Raw genomic sequence first — 17120 nt, forward strand, 5'->3', positions numbered from 1 at the left:
TACTTTCCAAAGAATCTTTGTGTGAAACAATCATGACTAAAAATCTAGAGCCAGTGTAGTATAACGGTTAATGTGTAATATCAGAACTGGGAAGACCTAAATTCAGATTTGCCTTGAAGCTCAGTGAATGACTTTGGACCAGCTCTTACTTCTCAGTCTAGACTCCTTCACAGGGTGGTTGTGAGCATAAAATGAAGAAGGCAGTACCATGTACTTGCCCTAAGGATAGGATAAAAATTAGGCAAAATACTTTCTGCAAAATTATACACCTCTCCCCCACATACACATGCTAAGACTGGAATTCATTCCCATCCTTGTACATGCCTAAAGCGAACTGGTGGCTTTGGCTGATCAGTGTCCCTCAGCTTCAGCTACTTTACAGGTTTGTTCTGAGAATAAAAGGGAGAGTCACCTACACCTCCTGGAAGGAAAGTAAGATAAAATAGCAAAAAAATATTTTCTAACTGTGGTATTAAATAGAACATCTTGTTACGGATTCAGCAGTAGGGAGTTCACAGGACTATGGCTATTCTTCATCTATATTTATCTTAAAATGTAAATTAAGTATGGAGTTCATTAAACTTAAGCATTATTGTTACAGTGGTAAAATTATCAGATTCATTTTGGAATGAAATCTCAAAATATAGTCTCATCACTTCTCCATAATCTACCCAGATGAGTATATGTATGAGAGAGAAACAAAGAGAAGTATACCAATCTGGAAGCTGTGGCTGATTTGTTAAAACTGAGTTGCCTGAAGCTGAGCCCATCAAAGACAGAGGTCCTGTGGCTGAGTAGCAAGGGATCAGTAGAGGATATACGCTTACACAGCCTGGATGGTGTGCAGTTTACCGAATAGAATAGAATACCCTTATTGGCATAAAGAATCAACAAACCCATAACACTGACATTAACATTTTATGCAGTTACAGAGCTCAAAACCAAAAGATTCTCTCAGAATGGCCGATAGGACCAATTGTCATAATAGATTGTCAACAATTGTCATAATAGATGCAGGATCTGTCTCACTTACCATAATCTTTATCCAGTGTTTCTTGTCTACACTAAGATCACTTGATTTTTTTCAGATGGTCGGCTAGTGAGAATCAGTGATGAGCAAATTTTGGGCATTCTAATAGTATATGAATTAGTGTGTCTGGAACTTTGTACTCATGGAGGCACAATTTCTCAGAGGGAGGAATTTGTTGGAACCTGCCCTGGGATGAGTTTGAGTTTACTGCTGCATAAATGACCAGGATTTTGGGGGTGATATTTGATGCCTTACCCTATGGAGGCTGAAGTCACCAAAGTAGTTTGGCAGGCTACCAGAGTCCTTACCAGAACACTGTGGGGATTACATACGCCCTTTAGTTAGATAACTGAATTGGCTCCCAGTGGAATACCACATTAGGTTCAAGGTGCTGATTTTGACTTTTAAGACCATTCGCAGTCCAGGGCCGGCATACCTGAGGTTCACTTGACCTCAGCCAGGGCCTTTTTAGTACTTGTCCCCCGCCTGGTGGAATGAGCTCATAGAGGAGGAATGGGCCCTGTCATTCATCGAGTTCCTCATGGCCTGCAAAACGGAGCTCCTCCATCAGGCATTCGGTTGAGGCCACACCACGACAAACATCTAAGAACTCCCCCCTCCCCCCGAAACACTGTTCCTTGTAACACCCTGGACGTGGCAAGCAATGCAGGGAAATCATACAATGAATAAAACAACATGACCTCGAACAAAGGATGCCAATTGTTGTGTTAGATAGTTTTAATGATATTATGTTTTTGTAATAATAATAATAATAATATAGGTTTTTAATTGTTGCATGCCACCGCGAAATGGCTGTGCTAAGAGAGGTGGGCTTATAAATCTAATAAAAAATAAATGATTAAGGATGCAACTGTTTTACTTTTTTCTGAAGGCCATGAATTTTCAAGGGAGATTAAAGTTTCTTCATGGTCAGAACAAGAAGGGGAAAGATGGGGCAGCTATATCTCCTCAGCTGGCGTTGTTTGCTGTAGCCACTCCCCTTCAGACTCCATCCATCCTTGAAATACGTACCAAAAACTTCATCTTCAGAACAAAGCACAAACTGGACTTCACACCTATAGGTTGTGATGCAAAGTAAGTGCAACATTTAATTAATTAATTATGCTGTTAGTGAAAGTAGATCTGATGCCCGATAATTATTGTTAACTAGGGGCCAAGCACGTTGCATTCAGGAATACAACGGGCGCTAGATTGAGGGGGGGTAAGGTGGAAGAACTCTGTGGATGGCCTCTCCCTCCCCCCAGGACTTGGAAAGGCTGCAGGATGGAGGCCCCAGGGCAGGGAACTCACCAGCAAGGGCAGCTCTCATGCATCAGGGATCTGCAGCATCTGAGCCTCGGAGGGAAGTAGAATGAGGAGGAGGTGGTCAGGGGTGGGGAACGGAAAGCTGCTAGACAGACAGGCAAGCCAGTTGGAGGAGGAGGCACTCAGGGGGAGTGGGTGTACTTAAGCCATGAGACACGCTCCTCCTCCAAGGCCTTACCAGAAATATATTATGTGGAACAGATAAAAAGCTTTGGTCCATTTTTTAGGGAGCCAATTGTTTCAGAATATGACATTTTTCTAGCATTTGTATCCATGTTGTGTATTGTCTTATGGCAGTTAAAATGTTACAAATGATTGAATCTATTTTACAGAGGACGGATTGTGCTGGGCTACACCGAAGCAGAATTGTGCATGAGAGGAACAGGATATCAGTTTATCCATGCAGCTGATATGCTTTATTGTGCTGAGAATCATGTCCGAAGTAAGAAGTGCTGCGCTGGAGAACATTTGCTAAGATAAATTCTGAAATGTATCCTAAATTAATGTCTTTTTTTTAAAGACATTAATATAAGACATGCTTGTTTGCTAAACATTGAGCTTAAATGGGAAAATGCACTATTTTAAAATTCTCATGTGGGTTCCTTTCGCTTTAATCTCCATGTTCCTGTCACATCTCACTCTATACAATTTCTCATCTCTGGCTCTCTTGCTGTGATTTCAGCAGTTTTCTCAAGCAGAGCGACTATTTTGAGAGATTTTTGCTAAATTTAGATTGTATTCTGACCTTGATAGAGTTGAATTTTTCCCCCAGAAGCTTTATATAAGTGTATACACTTCAGCTGAAAGGGTGTGCTTTTTCCTTGACCAATGTAATGTTTGACATTGCTCACCTCCACCCCTTAGAACAGGGGTAGTCAAACTGTGGCCCTCCAGATGTCCATGGACTACAATTCCCATGAGCCCCTGCCAGCAAATGCTGGCAGGGGCTCATGGGAATTGTAGCCCATGGACATCTGGAGGGCCGCAGTTTGACTACCCCCGCCTTAGAAGATGTATTGACTTTGCTGGCGTTGATAAAAGCCAAAATGTCTTTTCCAAGAAAAAACGAAATCACCATTACCAAAGTAAATAATTAGCTCCTATTTAAATATCAACCTTTCAAAAGTCTTCATATGTTTGTAACTAATTTGCAAGTGAGTTTCCACAATTATTTTTTTCTTAAATCAAGAAATAGTGTGTAGACCTATGATCTATCTGCAGTGTGATAGAACTCAAGTGTAAGGAGGCTATATTTCAGTAATTTGTAAATTACATGATGTGTAACAGAACAAAAACACTTGCTAAATTTTTCTGTGTAAATCTGTAAAGTTAATGTGGGGGGAATTAACTATGCTTGACTCTTCTGATTTTAGTGATAAAAACTGGAGAAAGTGGTATGACTGTATTTAGACTTCTTACCAAAGAAAATCGATGGGCCTGGGTTCAAGCAAATGCACGACTGGTTTACAAAAATGGAAGACCAGATTATATTATTGCCACTCAGAGACCTCTTACGTAAGTATTATTTGAGGCAGATTTTGTAGACCTTACATTCTCCAATCATAGGTGTTTCCCACAGGATGAAGGGAATATTTGGTTTCTTCACTGTGGCTTCTGATACAGAAAAGCAAGAAACAGGGTTTCCACGTGGCAGCTCTCCGTGCATTTTCCCTGCCACATCCCTACATATATCATGACGGCTTTTCTTTCTTTTTTACACATGATATGTTTACGGATTGTAACAATATGTCTGTGAAACAGAATTCCCAGGCGTTATTAACTGAAAGGCATAAAAATAAAACATTTTTACATAATTTGCATCAAAAAAGGCATATCTCTGTTACAAATGGAACTTGGGACTGACTTTGATGTCAGCTATGAATTCAGAGGACATGATAGAGAGCTTATTACAACATTATAATACTACATGGGGATCCTTCATCAGCTAGGACTTGGCTTTTGATGGCTGCAAGTAGTCTGTTCCTGCAGATACACAAAACAGGTTGTGAATAGTCAAACACCATGTTGATTCATTGGCTGCCTGATCACCACTGGTGAACTGGAGGTGAGCTGAATTGGCACATGTCAGCATCCTTTCTTTCTCCTATACTCCCCTAAATAGGCTTCACTCCACCTGCTCCTACTATAATAACTCTAAGAACCACCAGTAAGATTGCAGTGGTTGATGACATGGCAGAATGGTGGAGCAATTTATAAATTTTATTGTATTTTATTATGTTTTATTGGGCTATGGTTTTAAATGTTTAAATTATTGTTGTAAGCTACCCCAAGCCTGCTTGTGGGGAGGGGCAGTCTAGAAATTAAATGTTAAATAAATGACATGGAATTCAAGATATAGTGATAACTAATTTGGTTTGAAGGTTCTCATTCAGTAACAGAGTAGCATTGCTTTGGCAAATGTATTCCTTCCACCAGAAGAAGGCTGCTTTTGCTGGTGGAAGATTCTTCTGTTAGTGGAACAAACCTTCTGATCCATTGTACCATCTCCTAGTAAAATATTCTGAATAAAGTACATCACATGTAAATTGTATGTAAAATCTCTTACCTTTTGAACATTGGTTTTAAACTTAAGTTTCTTTACTGCCATTACTATAGTAAACTTTCTACCCTTGGTGTTCTGCAATTTAGAGATGAAGAAGGGTCAGAGCACTTACGGAAGCGAAACATGAAGCTGCCCTTCATGTTTGCTACAGGTGAAGCCGTCTTATATGAAGTGACATTTCCTCAGCTTGGCTTAATGGATTCTTCTCAAGCAAAGGCTAAAAGCAGTTTTGGAAAAGGAGCAGCTTCCAAGGCTACAGCACCCAAACAGTCTGTTGATCCCAACTCGCTTTTGGGTGTATTGATGCAGCAAGATGAATCTGTGTACCGCTGTCCACCTGCTTCAAATAAAATTTCTTTTGAAAAGAACATCTTTACAGATACCAGGGACGAACTGGGCAATGCTATTGCCAGTGATTGGCAGGATAATATTTTGCCAGTGGGCAATAGCAGCATTTTGAAACAAGAGCAGACTGAGTGTCCACAGAATAATAACTTGATGCTTTCAGAAGACAGCGTGGGGCTCTTTCAGGATAATAAAAACAGTGAATTGTATAGCATCATGAAAACACTTGGCGTTGACTTCGAAGATATAAAATGTTTTCAGCAGGATGAAGAATTTTTTAAAAATGAACTTTCTGATGTGGATGATATTAGAGACATTGACATTACTGATGAAATCTTGACCTATGTTCAGGATTCCTTAAATAAGACTGATGTCTTGTATCCGTGGTGCCAGCAGCAACAGTCCATGATTCAGAACTCAAGCTGTGTAATGCAGCAACAGTTGGGGCAGCAGCCCCAAGTGACAGAACAAAGGCAACTATGTCAGAAGATGAAGCACATGCAGGTCAATGGGATGTTCACGAACTGGAACTCAGTCGGCAGCATGCCTCTTAATGCTTCCCAGCAACCGTCACACCCTTGTGTCTTTTCTGGCGTTCAAGAGTTGACTCAGGAGTTCCCTTACAAGTCTGAAGTCAACACTGCAACGTACGCATGTAGGCAAGAGTTTATTCCTTACAAGCACCCTATGAATATGGTTTCACAGCTTTCAGAATTTGCACAGATAGACTTTCCAGTAGGAGGTTTTGACAGATCAACATATTCAGGTTCTTCTAGCTTAGAGGATTTTCTCAGTTGTTTGCAGCAAGTCCCTGAAAATCAAGATTCTGGAATAAATTCTCAGACATGCTATGCTGGGGCTGTGTCAATGTACCAGTGTGTTTCTGAGATGCAGACAGACGGCACGGAACAAACACAGTATAATCCTGTGGTATCAGGACAGCAAACATTGCTAAGCAAGGTATGACATTTGAACTGTTAAAATAATATCTTTGCATTTGATGGGATCCAGTGCACTTTCAGTGGGTAGTTATTTTTCATATAGTCTGCAATTTTTGGTTTATCTGCCCCTCACCAGTTATGTTGGTATCCTCAGAACGAGAGGCAGTTAAAATTGGAAAGGGAGGCTTCCTAAAGAAATATATGGAGAGAAGACAAAAATTGTGTTTTTGCAAAAAGTCTTTCTCTTCTGGAACAGACTTTGTTTATATTTTAGGTATAGAATAATGTCATTCCAGACACTTTTTAAAAAACATTTCAAGCCAACTTTATTGACAGGGCACAGAGAGGAACAAGGCAACTTTGGGGAGGGGGAGGGATCTCTTTCCCCGCCCACCCTTCCCGGCATCTTAACTCCTGGCCCCAGGAAGATATTAAAAAAGAGAGCTAAAAATTAGCAGATTAGCACAATTGGATGTAAAGAGGGGACATGTAAACATCACTTCAAGCTTACAGACACAAGGCCAAGAGAACAGACAGAAAGAGTACCAATTGAGGATGACCCCCACCCCCACCCCGAGCAGCAATTGAAGGACACCCCCCCCCCCCCAATCCCGAAGAAACTGTCTTGATGGGCCAGAGTGAAACTCCTGGTGTTCTTTTGTTTAACACATTGGCTGTTGGGTTGAGGGGGTTTAGAAACAGCCACACACATTCAACCAGAAAAGAAAAGGGGTCATTCCAGAAACTTGATACATCTCTATGTAATGTTACGCTATAGTTATGAATGTAGAACATATGGAACTGTGTTTTCATCATCTTTTAAACAAATTTTACATGTTAACCATGTTAACTTTAAAACCATAAAAAAGCTGTGCTTAAGAACCTTTTAGTTGAATGTAGAATGCAGCATTAATGTTCTTACTGGCTTCAAATTATCCATGAACAGGCTTTAGACTACAAATCAGGAGGCATAATAATTTCTGCCATAGGTTTGTAACGATAGTTTGATCTCAGGTGTCTGAGATCAAACTATCGTTACATAGATAATAAATAAAAAAATAAAAATAAATTTTAAAAATTTTAAAAAATTGTGTACTACATATGAGTAATGAAACCCATTTACTTCCATTTGCTAAGGATAAGTATATAAAGAGAGAACTAGATACTTCAGACAAAAAGCAAAATACTGAATTAGTAGCAGCTATTTATAGGTTGTATAGAACTGTAGTTTTACAATGTTTCACATTTTTCTGTTTAGAATGCAACAGTAGCTGTCTTCAAGCAATTATATTTTTCTCTAACTCAGTAGTTATCTTACTCATCTAGTTTAAAGGTGAGGGTATCCCCTGTGCAAGCACCAAGTCATGTCTGACCCTTGGGGTGACGCCCTCCAGCGTTTTCATGGCAGACTCAATACGGGGTGGTTGGCCAGTGCCTTCCCCAGTCATTACCGTTTACCCCCCAGCAAGCTGGGTACTCATTTTACCGACCTCGGAAGGATGGAAGGCTGAGTCAACCTTGAGCCGGCTGCTGGGATTGAACTCCCAGCCTCATGGGTAGAGTTTTCAGACAGCCTTTCAGCCGCTTACCACTCTGCGCCACAAGAGGCTCTACTCGTCTAGTTTAATGCTACTTAATTGGACATGCTGACCCATTATGCATGTTGGTGGCTGCAGCAGGCCACCCCCGGTTTCTTGCCCTGTTGCTTCTCATGTACGGATGGGGGAAGATTTCCCTTGTCATAAGTGGTCAGCCCTGGATCTCAGCATGTACACACGCTAGTCGGAGTGGGAAGTTTCTGTTGTGTTTCTCCATAGTAGCAGGGGGATGGTGCAGGTGGCATTCTTCCACAGGGTTGGGATTGTGTGACAACCCAATCACACTTTAATGGAGGCCTGGAAGGCCTAGTTCTTTCCTGAATGCATCAGCGTTCCATTGCCATGGGGCATCGAAGGCCCTAAAGTGGGCTAGGGCCGAGGGGGCTGGGCCATCGTTGGCATAGTGGGCAAGTGGGAATAAGCCCCACTGCTGTACAAGCGCTGGCTCGACCTTCCCCCCCCCATGCATAAATGGTCTTTGATGAGCTCCTGTTCTAGATTTCTGTTACAATCTTCAGTTTACCCGTATTTTAGGCAGTTCCAGGAATAATGACTTCTCCAGTACTATCTTAGAAGACTTTCAAACAAGCTTCATTCCTAATTGACTGAGTCACTAAACAAAGTATATAAGAAGTGCCCCAATGTTTCTCTTTCTTGTCAAAGCCTTAGGATCTTGGAATACAGCTGGATGTTTTTCTTTTGATGGCTAGGGTAAACCAGGGAGAAAAATTGGACCCCCTTCCTTCCCCCCATGTAAAAATATGTCTGAAAAATCTTGTTCTCAATGTACAATTTCCTCACAAGTCCTTTCCTTAGTTTGCCATTCTGTATCTACTCTGTTGCTTTTCCCGGAGCATAAATCCAAATTCTGTCTTTATAAAGGTCTCTTCGTCACATGCTTGCCAAATGTGAGATTAGGAACGAGATTGTGTTGAATTTATGGGGATCTTGCTTGCTTGCTCTGGACTGGGTTATAGTGTGCATTACATTCCTCCATATAACAAATATCAATTCAGCAAATGATAGTGCATCTCATATTTGTTTCAATGAAATTGGACTTCACACTTGTAAGCTTTATCATTCAGTTCAAGAATCACATAGAATTAATGATGCTTGAAGACTACCTCATTTGAGGTTTTGTCTGCTTGTTTATGTTCCATGTGTTCATTTTTTGAGCTGCTGCAGTAAGTAAGGTTGACATGCTTTGTATGTGTAGGATGGTGGAAAACCTAGAAATTGTGAAAAGAAAATACAGAATAAGGCAATATTATCTAGATCAGTGGTCCCCAACCTTTTGGAGGCTGGGGACCGGCAGGGCAACTGGCTGCCCGCGCATGCTGCGCAAAGTGCCGCGCGTGCGCAGTTTTGGCCGCACGTGTGCATGCGTGGCCCTGATTCCCTCTCCCCCCCTCCCGCAGTAAGAAACTTCCCGGGCCGCAGGCCGCGGGTTGGGGACCACTGATCTAGATGCCAATAAAATAAAATCATTTGAGAAAAAAGGACTATAGGTATGTGAGTCTTGGAGCCCATGTGATGCCTAAACCATAAGCAGAATATCTGTTTGATCTTCAGGATATTTTTTCCTCACTACAGTAACTTTAAAACTCATTTCTCCAGCCCTGGACTTAGGGCTGTGCGCGGCAGCATCCGAATCAGCCACCGCAACCAGCGCCTCACCGGGGGGGGGGGGCGCAGCCGATTGGACACAACCCTACCTGGACTCTATTTAGATGACACAAATAGCTATTTATAATAGATTTGATCCTGGCTTGTCCTTGTACCTGTAAGCTTCCATTTTCCCCTTACATGTGGAGAGGAGTTGGCAGTTTTTTTCATTATAGAATTTTTCACTGTTACTCCAGTTTGTCCAATTTCCACATGTGGACATCATGACAAATGGGAATTAGATTGAGGACCTATGAAAACAGGAACTCTTCAATCACTCTTAAGATGTGAGAGGAAAGGAGAGGGAAGCCAGATATGTGTTCATATGAGCAAACCTATATTTGTAACATCTGGATGTAGCCTAAGACTATCTGAACTCTGATTACGATGAAATAATTGGAATGCCTGAGAGTCTCAACCCCTGTTACCTTTGATACTTATCTTCTATCACCGTCCCTGATCAAACTATTTAAAGCACATTCAGAGTAATGGAATAATGTAATGCTGTGTAATTAAAACTCAGATCATGGTTGTACCATTTGTATCTCTGGTTGTAAAGATGAATGCCTTCAGCACAGTTTGGGAAATATGCTTGTATAGCACTTGGCTGCCCTCCTCTTGGCTATATTTCATGCTGTTAATCATTCTGAACCTCATATATGAAGGCTGGAAAGCTCATCCTGAAGCCTGTTCTTTGTATTAGTAGATACTATTAGTCCTGCAAGTATCTCATGCTATCCTATTAAACACTCAAGGGCTTTGCTGATTTTCATCTGCCACTAATGTCTTAATTTTATACATCATGTTTCAGTAATGTGTCTAATAAGAGGGATGATTATGTTTCAGTTACAACTGTGTTTAATGACACTAAATTTTCTGCATTTTGGGTGGTCATAAAAATGTCTATAATAATAATTGATCACAATAATTTATAATAATTATGTGATTAATTTGAGCACACATTGTGGTGTTTTCTGTTCAAAGTCAGAAAGCCTGGAGATGTGGTTTGTATAGCTTTGGATTTCACTAGGGCTGTTTTCCACAAGATTTTGGCAGTATGGCAAGCTGAATGAAGGCACTCCTCACCTTTTTGGCTGTCTTACTTCTGAGATGAGAAACTTGGAAGTATGACCTCATGGGAGCCTGTGTCACAACGTCCAAATATAGCCTTATAATAATTCTTTGCTAAAACAGCCAATCAGTCCCCTCAACTTTAGTTGCAGTTAGGTCCTGTAAGGCTGTCTGTAGCAATGGAAAAGGGCAGGAGTCCAGTAACACCTTAAAGACTAACAAAACTGCTGGCAGGGCCTGAGCTTTCACTATTCATTGCTTCAGATATTATGGATTTCAGAAGGGCAATTTCGCCTTGGAAGGCAGCAGGAAAAGATTAAGACTCCACATGAGCTGAAGTGATTCCATAAAGGAAGCCATGGCCCTCAGTTTGCAAGATCTGGAAATGGCTGTTAATGGCAGGATTTTTTTTTGGGGGGGGGGGGTATTACCTCATAGGGTCACCATACATTGGAAATGACTTGACAGTACATAAGACCAACACACATGTTGCTTTTTAGTTGGGGTTGGTTGAGCCACTTCAGCCCCTGTAGTAGTGGAGAATTGCTGAAGTAGGTGAAGTTTCTTGTTCTTAGTAGTTATGTTCTGATAAACTAGTTATGGATAAGGTCTGTTTAACCTCAGTTTACTACTAGCCCACTTAGCAAATCTCAGTCTATTGAGATTGCTTCTGTTCCAAGACCAGAAACTGTTGATTTCAGCTCTGTTCTTTCTTGTTAATGCCTAGTTCCAAAAACTGACATAGTGAAACAGCAGCCTCGGTTACTACAGTCCCTCAGCACTGATACTTAATTCTAAATAGCTTTTGGCACAGGTGCTGTTTCAAGCAGAGGAAAGGCTTGGTATTGCCATCAGCATGGGGAACTCAGAACTGATCAGCAAGTATGCTTTTTTGAGGGACACTTTCACAATGTGCCCCTTCCCTTACTTCCATGGTAGCCTTTGGAACCTTCAGTGGTGGTGTAAAGCTCCTTGGTTGTTTTTATTTTCTCAGTAGTGATGATGAACCTTCACCAGCCAGCTTGGTGTAGTGATTAAGAGTGGCAGCTTCTAATCTGGCAAAATGGGCTTCGGTCCCCTCTCCTCCACATGCAGTCAGCTGGGTGATCTTGGGTTCTTTACAGCAGGGGTAGTCAACCTGTGGTCCTCCATATGTTCATGGACTACAGTTCCCATGAGCCTCTGTCACCAAACTCTGGCATGGGCTCATGGGAATTGTAGTCCATGGACATCTGGAGGACCACAGGTTGACTACCCCTGCACTCATAAAGCTGTTGTCAGCCTCACCTACCTCACAGGGTGTCTGTTGTGGGGGGAGGAAAGGGGAGGCAATTATACGGCACTTTGAGACTCCTTCTGGTAGAGAAGAGCAGCATATAAAAAATGAGCTTCTTCTACTATAAGCCCAGTCCTTTTGAAGGCAATTTTTTTCCTGTTAATTTTATGCATGCCCACTCTCCCTTCTTCCTACCAGGGAATGGCACTGACTCGCAACCTCATTGCTTCTTCTTATTTCAACTGGGTTTAGACTGTCTTTTGTAGCACCATTTGTAATGAGAGCCAGTGCAGTTTAGCGGTAACAGTATTGAGGTAGGATCTGGCAGACCCAGTTTCCAATGTCATTCTGCCTGAAAAAAATAACTTGCAACCTTGGGACTGTCAAATTCTCTCAATTGCACCTGCCTCACAAGGTTCCAGTGAGGATGACACCTGGGTTTTGGTCACTGTGTGAAGCAGAGTATTGGACTAGATGGGCCATCGGCCTAATCCAACATGGTTTCACCTGAGTTCTTATGAAAAGTAGGAGATGTTACAAGGCACTTTGAGTCCTGTTGAAGAGTAAGATAGGATACAGGTATTTTCCAAGCCAATCATTTTAAAGGGCATCGTGTTTTTCTGTTCAGAACAGATGAGGTCTTTGACATGTAAACTCTCATTAATTTGGCTGCTGTTACAGCCTTTGCTACAATCCTTTAGCAAATATATGCTTAATGATTCTAGCGGTCATCTCTATTGTTGTTAATGGCCTGCAGGTTAAATAGCACTTCATCTCTAATTCAGCCACTGCACAATGTGAGTGCTGTGAACTATTAGCCTGGGAGGGAAGTGGGATTTGTCTGCCTGCATTTTTCCTTTAAGTTGCTAATCAACAGGTCAATGGGGCTCTTTTATTATCCCTCGGAGGGAGCTTAACACACCATTTTAACCCTATCCTGGAGCATCTGTTGGCCAAAGTGTTATAAAATTGAGGCCTTTCGACATTTATAATGACAATTGTCTCTGTGTATAATAAAACAGCCTAGTGACACTAGCATTTATTTTAGGATGAGCTTTTGTCAATCTAACTCCTTCAGATATATGTCTCACAGTTTATGCCTGGGGGGTATGTAATGAGTTGGTTTCTTTAATCTGGGTCTGTTAGGAAATTGTGTTGAAAAACAAAATGAATTGGTTGTTACTGTGAATCCACAGGCTATGAATTCTTTAGTCCAGTTGGACAATGCTCAGTGGGGAGTAACAGGCTTGCTATCATATCCTTAAGAGTCGCCTCTTCTTCCCCTTGTTCAAGTAACATGGTGCCTCAGTGCTGTGCACACTTTTCTTCCATATTGAAGCTGGCAGGTTCAGGCCTTAGCTTCTGTACTGGAAAAGTCTCTGGTAATTGGATGTGATCCCTTAAATTCATTCACCTATCCTCTAGTGATTTACTGTTCAAGAGAAAGTAAAAATTATGCCTTATCTATCACTCACAGGTTTCCTACAATTCTTTTCACATCTGTATTGCTTTGTGGTCTCAGACCCAATATCTTCCCCACCTCTCCTCTGATGAGAGGTCACCTGTTTTCAAAAAGCAACAGTTCAGTACTGGCCTGGGACAGAAAAAAGATGCTATTTTGAGTGATTCTTAAGTGTTGTTGTTGTTGTTAGGTGCGAAGTCGTGTCATTGTCCATCGCGACCCCATGGACCCCATGGACAAAGATCCTCCAGGCCTTCCTGTCCTCTACCATTCCCCGGAGTCCATTTAAGTTTGCACCGACTGCTTCAGTGACTCCATCAAGCCACCTCATTCTCTGTCGTCCCCTTCTTCTTTTGCCCTCCATTGCTCCCAGCATTAGACTCTTCTCCAGGGAGTCCTTCCTGGTGTCCTTCTTAAGTGTTAGGGAGAGTCTTCTGCCTTTTTCCCTTTACCTTTGGATGGTGAAACTTGCCAGTGGCAGAATTCTAACATTCCCCTTTGAGATTATAGCCTTCACTGTTTTTATAAATGCATGGGGATTAGGATAGCCCATGTGAGACCGATTCATTCTCTACATTTTTATCTTGCCTTTCTTCTAAGATGGTCAGAGTAGCAGGTTTTTGTTATGCAAATCGGCTCCTGTATCTGCTTTTCAGATTGGTTCAAGCCATGGTAGTTGAAATCTAAAAAAACAAAAACAAAAGAGGGATAAGCATGTGAATCATATCAGAAATCAGGCATGAATATATTAGATAAATGAAAGGCTGTTCTTTGAACACATGTACAGAAGACTTTTTTTTTTTTGGAGTACAGATCCATAAAAAACATTGCTTTCAGCCTCTCCTATCTTTGTACTTGCTTTTCTGAAAAATGAGGCACTAAGATCAGAGAAAAAACCCTATATCTTTTATTTTACCAATGGTTTCTACAAAGGTTAAGCTAAAGGGGAGGAGATACTGTTTTGTAAATCATAGTCCCCCATTTGTAGCTATCATTTTGGCTTACTGTTTTACCCATTCAAAAATAAAAGGAAACATTGCCGTTGCACATGTGTGAATTTATGGTATGGAGTCAGGGAAGTGCCTCCTGCCCTTGTTCTGAATTAATTTTATGGCATTATCATATAGTTGGATCTGGCTGCATGATAATGCAACATCTTCATGCTACCTGTATGACCCTTAATCGTCTGGATTTACTGTAGAAGGTAGCCAATTTCTTTTAAAAAATTGTGCCAGACTTCTAGGTAAAAGGAAAAAAGATACTCAAAAGGATTTTTTGTTTTGCTATTGTTTGTCTGACGTTTTCATCACCTCCCTTCAAAATGTTTCAATTTACACCTGGAAAGTAAAAATTTGATGCCTACATTTGTCTCTTATAATTGTTGGTGTTCAGAATTATTTAGTATTTCTTTGTGGGAGATGAGGTTGCCTATTACTACATCATCTAGTTGGGTTTTAATTTGTTTTGCTTCTGCAGGCTCCGGTTGAGAGATGGGTATTGTCAGAAGTAACAAATAGTCCTAAAATATTTTTCAGCCAGTCATAATTTGAATGACAAGAAAGCTACCTTTGTAAAAGTTTGATCTCCCCCCTCTCCTTCCATTGAACAGAAGTTCTGTCTCCTATTCAGTATTTCCCCACCCACTTCCCCTTGCAAGGGGAGATCATGCAAATTCATACTAAGAACTTAAGTGCCAGGTTTCTCCATTATTCTTTCTCTATAAGTAGGAGAAAATTTCAGCATCTTGACCGTGCTGTTTAAGAAGTCTAGATTCACAACTTCCTTTTTTCTCCCTATGATGAATAAACTACTTTGCACATCTGCAGGTAAATGTCAAAAGTTGTTTAATAGAAATGCCATTCTCAAAATTTGCTTGGCTTGTGGTAACAAATGGCTCTTTTTAATGAAAACTATGCTAACTAAAGAGAAATTGAACAAGAGAGGAGACTGGTGAAGTTTGGGGGAAATATACAGTGTTTCTGACTATGTACTGTCAAAAGTAGGTTTTGTTTTTTTGTGTTACAAAGTTGAACTGTCAAATTAAATGCTTTTCCATGGCTTTATATCAGTGTCTCTGTATGCAGTCCTGATCAGCTTGTAAGGCACATATGTAAAATATTAGTATGTTTTTCTAATCAATATTAATTATCAGAGGACAATAGAATATGTGGACCAGTGCTGTAAACAAAATGCATTTGAGAAATACATACTGTCATGACTAAAGAAATCCTTCCTGGGTTGTTGTTTGATTTTGATTACATATTGTAATATTGCTTATGGAATTATGATTCTCATCAAGTCTGACTTAGTACAGAATGCACTCATAACATTAGCACTTATATTTGCTGGGCTTGTACCTCGCTGAGCAAATGCCTTCACCTTCCCCTCATCTCTCAGGAACAGCAATGCCATCACCCCCATCAGCTTGTCCAGCTGGGGCTTGAACTTGAGTCTTATCTCTGAGATCTTCCACATTGTGGTGTCCAGGTCCAGCTGGCTATGCCATCCTGCTTCAGTCTAGTCGGCACAATCCTGATTTTAGACCATGGATGATCGAGCGCCTTGCCACTTGGTCACATAATGTCCCATCTCTGTTCTGGCATTGCCCTGCTTACAGCTTGGGGTGCCTACCACGTATGTGGTCATGTAGTGTGTTGTTCCATTACCCACAACAACCTCCTGGGTAAGGGGAGCTTCATCATTCTCACCACAGTTTTAGGAGTCCAAGTCTTCTCCCATAGACATGTTGGTCAAATGGAGGACCCGAGTCCAGTATAGTGAGTTTCAACAATCTGTGAAGATCTTCAGTTTCTCAGATAAGCAAACCCTTGACTTGGTGCACAAGGCTTCATTTATTCAGAGCAAGCAAGCTAACTCGACAATACTGTGTGTCAAAACTGAGGCATAGATCAATAGGCATAGGCATAGTATATAATCACTCAACCCATGCCCCTCCCTGTGAGCACCCACATAACACAGGAAGACGACAGTCGCAACAAACAGAGGCAGAGCCCAAGATTGCATTCCAGAGGGGAATGGAGATGGATGGGGGAGAGATGTGAAGGCAAGAGGAACTGAACTGACCAAGGCAATAAAAGATGGCCAACAGGCCAATTAAACTTAACAGATCACAAAGTTCCTATTAATCATGATGATGATGTCATCCATTCAGTTGTGTCCGACCCTCGGCAATTCTATAGGAAAGTCCTTGCCATGCGTCCCTGTTTCTGACTGCTTCTTTTAGTTGGCTCATGGTCATTCCTGTATTGGCTTTGATCATGTCGAGCCAATGGATCCTTTGACGACCATGTTTTCTTTTGCCGCTGACCATGCACAGCATTTATGATTTTTCTAGCCAGTTTGATCGCATGATGTGTCCAAAGTAAGTGAGTTTTAGCCATACTATCTAACCTTCTAATGACATTGTTGGTTTGCTCCTCTCTAAAACTATCTTGTTGGTAACTTTGGCTGTCCATGCTATTTGCAGCATTTGTCTCCAACACCATAATATGAAAGCATATTCTCCTCCTGTCTTCCTTCTTCAGAGTCCAGCTTTCACATCCATAGGTTGTTATGGGGAAGACAACGGCATTGACTAGCCGGCACTTTGTATTAAGGCTGATATCCTTACTCTTCCATATTCGGTTCATGCCTAACATTGCATTCCTGCCCAGTGTTATTCGCCATTTGATTTCATGGCTGCATCCACCACTTTGATTGATCATAGAGCCAAGAAAGACGAAATCATCAATACATTCAGTGTTGTCAATCGTGAATTTGGTGCTGCCAGTAGTTGTCATGACCTTGGTCTTTTTGATATTTAGGTAATCCCATCTTTTCACT

At 41.2% G+C, this 17120-nt stretch overlaps 1 protein-coding gene across 1 annotated transcript in view; it reads left to right on the plus strand.

Annotated features, from left to right (window-relative positions):
* Window positions 1-17120, plus strand: part of AHR (aryl hydrocarbon receptor) — a 57849-nt gene that overhangs the window by 35688 nt on the left and 5041 nt on the right. The window contains exons 7-10 of the mRNA XM_077304263.1: window positions 1923-2125; window positions 2689-2798; window positions 3730-3871; window positions 5006-6224. Of these exons, the coding sequence (XP_077160378.1) occupies window positions 1923-2125; window positions 2689-2798; window positions 3730-3871; window positions 5006-6224 (1674 nt within the window). The remainder of the gene's footprint in view (window positions 1-1922; window positions 2126-2688; window positions 2799-3729; window positions 3872-5005; window positions 6225-17120) is intronic.

The sequence above is a fragment of the Paroedura picta genome, chromosome 11 (assembly GCF_049243985.1).
Source record: "Paroedura picta isolate Pp20150507F chromosome 11, Ppicta_v3.0, whole genome shotgun sequence".
NCBI classification, from domain to species: Eukaryota; Metazoa; Chordata; class Lepidosauria; order Squamata; family Gekkonidae; genus Paroedura; species Paroedura picta.